This window comes from Adiantum capillus-veneris, chromosome 14 (assembly GCF_014529385.1).
Source record: "Adiantum capillus-veneris isolate H3 chromosome 14, ASM1452938v2, whole genome shotgun sequence".
Lineage (NCBI taxonomy): Eukaryota > Viridiplantae > Streptophyta > Polypodiopsida > Polypodiales > Pteridaceae > Adiantum > Adiantum capillus-veneris.
Genome location: NC_140944.1, coordinates 10862952 through 10867578, shown reverse-complemented (window position 1 = coordinate 10867578; position 4627 = coordinate 10862952). Strand labels below are relative to the sequence as shown.

The window sequence follows — 4627 nt, the reverse complement described above, 5'->3', positions numbered from 1 at the left end:
CTGTCGCCCTTGTGTATACGTGTTATAAGTAAATTAAGGTCCCCACGTATCACAACGTGCACATGGCGTAGTGGATAAGGTGTGCGCCTTTCATGGGTGAGGTCACGTGTTCAAAACCCACGTGGGTACCCTAGTTTACTTTCAAAACTCGGGTACCCTAGTTTACTTTTTATAAAAGTAATCTAGGGTACCCGCATTCCAGATCTACGACCCACAATGTCCCAGTCGTAGATCCCACCCTCCCATGCCCGTGCCACTTAGTCGTGAGGGAGGGCCTCCCCCTTTTATAATTGTAGATGTATATATAGAGAGATATATACACGCATAATTACCTGGTGTAAATTATATGGCAAGACATATTAATTAACTTTTTTTTTCACCCACCCCGTGTGCAACGTTTTTCACGCCCGGCCCGTAAATGCCTCTTCGATCAGGTCGTCATTAGTCAGAACTGACTGCTCGTAGCTCTATCGCTCGTGCTGCCTCAGTGCCAATGGGAACTTCTGTTAATCTTTGTGGAGAGCCCTGCGCCCAATGGCTGCTTCCCAAACAATCGCCCAAGCACCATGCAGACTCACATTCATCCGAGAGAGCGATGTGTTAGTGCGCGCGTGCGAACAGAGAAACAGAGATAGGGGGGGGGGAGAGAGACAGATGATACGATGTTTCTAGTGCCAGATTGCTTCACTCTTCCTCGCCGGTTCTTGATATCCTTCTTCTTTGTTTGCCAGCTTACGTGGATCCTGCCATGTATTTTCTTTTTGTTGCAACCCAGCGTTACATCCAAGCTGTCCATCATTCAAAGCCAAAATGCAACCAGGCTCATCACATCAAAAGGCTTTGCCGGCCCTCTTAGGGTTCTGGGCAATGGAGACCTCTTCTTGTTGGAGACGATACATGACGCATGGAGTACTTTGTGGCCTACTTTGCAGGACGAGTACATTGCAAATGGCTTGAATCATCCTCCAAAGAGGACCTGCTTCATCTGGCTTGCCGAATGCTACAATCTCGCCAAACACGAACACATAACTCAAGTAAGATATCTGTGGTTTTGTTTCTTCTTGTCTCTTTAGAAGACACATGTTCTTCATGGTAACTGGCTTGAAACGTAGTATTAAGGAGTGCAAGCATTGTAGTCGGCATTCAAAGGCACTCATTTCAAAGCTCATGGCGTCCTCTTTGGTGAACTTTTTTTTTGGGTTCTTGGCTTGCAGATTGTTAAGGAGGCCATTGGGCCGAATGTTTTACTCTACGGAATGACTATTTGGGACAGAGAGCATCAAGTGTTACAGAAGTTTCATAGAGATACAGATCTTGAGGGATGTCCAAAGAGTCTGAGTTTCGTTTCTGGAACCAGTGTGCAGTTGATAAGCCACTCTCACAAGATCTCAAACCGCTTGCTACAAGTAGTTTTAAAGCTTCTGGCTTTTGTTGATGGTGAATCAATAAAGTCTTCAGGCAAGGAACAACAGGCTGCAAACTTCGACAAGGTAGATAGAGAATGGCGTTGGGAATTCTTCTGTTTATTTGGCATTCATATATATACCTTTGGCTTTCTCATAGTGAAGGGGATTAGTTTTGACTCTTTTCTTATTATATCCGATACTTGTGAAAGGAAATACTGTTCACCTCCTTACTGCTGCTTGAAGCACTCCTAACTCAAAAAATGCTATTTTTTCCATCAAGGGTTTCAAAGGAAGAGTCTTTATGGCCTTTATAAAAGTACAGCTACAAAAGCACGAGTTTGGTGCAGGAAGGCTTGCTGTAAATGACCAGCATAACAAAAAATGTAAATTTGGGTGTTTTCAGGGTTAATTGGGGAACTTGCAAGTAGGTGGTGAGGGTAGATTTTATTTACTGTAGTCGTTTGCCTTGAAAGCAGGATGGAACATTGTGGAGCATAACTGATGGTGAGGAAAGATGATTTGTACAATGTAAATTAGAGTTGCAAGAGTGGGCAGTTTTTGGAATGTTCAGATGTGCCCTTGTGGTGTTGCCCAAGATAGACTTAAGGTTGCTTGTTTATCTGTTAACCGAAGTTTGGGTAAGACGTCCACCCTTTTGTCATTTCATGTGTAATTGTTTTGTCTTGCTCTCGCTTTGATGTGTCTATTGAACTTCCATGGGCAGTTGCAACAAACTGAAGGACTTACCGTTCTCTTGTGCAGCTCTTTGCAACAAGGGTTAAAAGGTTCGTAAAAACTGCGGACATTCAATTTGAAAGCTTTGAGGCAGCAGACGGTTATGGCGTGTTCATAAGAGGCGGCACAGTTTTTCGAGTGGGTGAGGTTATTGAAGGTGAAAGAGGTTTGCTGTTGCAGTTTGTCTCAGCAGATTGCAAAATACGAGAGTCGCAGAAAGCTTCATGGGGCGTACAAGGGACTAGTTATAGTCTCTTTATGCCACCTGTTTTATTGGTTACAGGAGCTATAACCAAGTCAAGTCAATTCAATGATGTGCGGTTGACCTTGGTAAAGAAGGAGACTATGAATGTGAAGACTGGTCGTCTAAACATTCTTGGCAGCTCTCTTAACAGTGAAAAGAAATTAAATGCCTTTTTTGGATCTTCAAGGATGTATCAAGTGATGAAGTTTTCTGAAGCCAATGCAAGTGGAGGTTGGCAAGGAGGAGGAATATGGAGATTTCAGAAAGTGGGAGAGGCATCCACAGCTGTTATGTTGTCAGGAAAGATAGAGCAGTTTCGTGTAAGCAAGAGACTACCGTCCACAAAATTTCACAATGTGGCAAGTGTGGGTCAACAAGTCATTGTGGTCCTTCGCGAAGGGTTGCTTTACTCCAGATTGGTTATCAATGGTGAACATTGCTACTCTGAAGTTTTGGAGCTAAGGCCAGGTAGTGCAGTGCTCCTGTCTCCAAATTTTTTGCATGCTCTAAAGCCGTTGGGACCCAATACAACCTTCATGTCCTTCCGCTGGGTCGCCTTTAAGGATGAAAAGCCTTTTTTGAAGACAGAGTCCAATGCCCACTTCAAGTTTATGGGCTTTAGGCAGGACTCTCTCGATAGAGAGCTTCTTGGTCATGGTAATACGAAGGCAACTGAAGGTCGCACTATAAGTCTCAGCGTTGGCCAAGCTTATGACCCAGACAACAATGAAAATTGTGATGTTCTTGTTTTTGTGATTGAGGGGAATCTTTTGCAGGTTCTTCCTTCAAATGCCACTCTGCAAGCGCTGGATATCCTTTTAATCCCTGCAGATCAGTCTTGTGTCCTGTGGAATGTTGGCAGCAAACCTGTGAGGTTATTTGCCATGCACTTATGCCATTTCAACGATGACATGCAGATTATCACATCTTATGGAGCAAGTGGCAAGATTTTTTGAGGTGAGTGGGATATAGTCATGTAAGTGCACCAAATAATTGCATCAGAACTTCAATCAAATTCTTTGCAGCAGGAAAGGATCTAGGTTGTAAGTTCTTCTGTGTATACTGTAAACCCACAGACACACCTGTGGCACACCCTCACTACACAATTACGTATGTATACATAATTCAACTGTTTACATGAGCGTGCGCGAATCGATAGTTGGATAAATTTATCTATTATATTCTTGCAGCAGGCAGAGAAGGATCTACTCTGCTATCGTCTATGGATGTTGATTTGCAATCTCTTTATCTTCTAGGTCTTGCAAAGAAATCTATGTGATCCATACGAAATGGCTCTGAGGCCCTGCTAGAGAAGCTTGCCAAGTAAAGCTTTTTAGTGAATGCAAGAGTTTGACGTTTCTCGGCAAGGCCAAACATCCAGCTCTGTAATCTCAGAGAAGGTATGAAGCAAACTCTGGCATCAAAATTTTGATTTACTAGATCTTTGAAGGTCTTTTAGTTTCTTGATTTTCAAGTTGCTTACCTTGTATTGAACAAGAAGTAGAAGCGTATACGGTTTGTGCCTCCTGTCTACAATTTATGCTGAACTAACAGACGGATTTTTTGGTCAAATCTCTTAGATTTCACCAACTTGCCATATCGTCAGGTGGAGAAGTTGGTTTCAATGCAGAGGTTGAGATCGGTTTGCTAGTGCAGCTTGATGCATAGTTGGAATACTGCAGAATCTCAGAGTGCTTAAAACAGGTAAATTTCACAGAAAAGGAGTGGGTTCTAACTCTGCATGCTTTTTAAGAGGTCTTGCTATGTTGTTTTTTAAGAGGTCTTTAGATTGGGTTTACCAAGCGTGTTTCCTCTCTGAGAGCTCATGAGTGGTAGTTGAGCGTAGGGGCATACTGGGTAGTGGTCCTCGTTAAGGATCTGTCCTTTTTATTGCTCTTGCATAGCTTTTGGAATGACATGTGCATAAAAGATTGTTGAAACTGTTTTGTGGTTTGTTTGGCTAACGAGTATTTTCTGTTTGCCAGACGAACGCTATTGTTGACATTGGCAAGCTGGTGAACTCTTTTGTCTTCTGATGGCTTTAGTTCAAGATAGGAAAAAGGATTGATATTCTAGTTTGTGATCACAAACTGTTCTATCAAGCTATTTAAATGCTGTAGACGTACCCACCGATGCAAGCTGGATTTTAAATGATTCGGTAGGTGTAATTCTTGTTATAAAGTTTTCGAACTTCTCTTTGTCTCCAAACTTTTGACTTTACAACACTATATTTGAAGCTAAA

General features: G+C 42.5%; 1 protein-coding gene across 4 annotated transcripts; it reads left to right on the top strand.

Annotated features, from left to right (window-relative positions):
* Positions 1-427: 427 nt before the first annotated feature.
* Positions 428-4627, top strand: LOC147441893 (uncharacterized). Of its 4 annotated transcripts, XM_086528293.1 has the most exons (8): positions 428-1034; positions 1215-1490; positions 2169-2853; positions 3162-3225; positions 3303-3342; positions 3642-3785; positions 3966-4089; positions 4371-4627. In XM_086528293.1, the coding sequence occupies exons 1-6, from the start codon at positions 663-665 to the stop codon at positions 3693-3695; spliced, it is 1491 nt and encodes a 496-aa protein (XP_086384419.1). In that variant the 5' UTR covers positions 428-662; the 3' UTR covers positions 3696-3785; positions 3966-4089; positions 4371-4627. The 4 variants fall into 4 exon arrangements, with proteins under 4 accessions (XP_086384419.1, XP_086384417.1, XP_086384416.1 ...); XM_086528291.1 differs by having other exon boundaries at positions 429-1034; positions 2169-3342; positions 3576-3785; XM_086528290.1 differs by having other exon boundaries at positions 430-1034; positions 2169-3342.

What these genes read in the sequence shown, in the direction of transcription:
- LOC147441893 (XM_086528291.1), top strand. Translation starts at nt 663, where the DNA reads ATGTTTCTAGTGCCAGATTGCTTCACTCTTCCTCGCCGGTTCTTGATA. An exon ending in AACACGAACACATAACTCAA is followed by an intron (nt 1,035 to 1,214) that starts GTAAGATATCTG and finishes CTTGGCTTGCAG; the next exon opens with ATTGTTAAGGAGGCCATTGG. An exon ending in AGGCTGCAAACTTCGACAAG is followed by an intron (nt 1,491 to 2,168) that starts GTAGATAGAGAA and finishes TCTCTTGTGCAG; the next exon opens with CTCTTTGCAACAAGGGTTAA.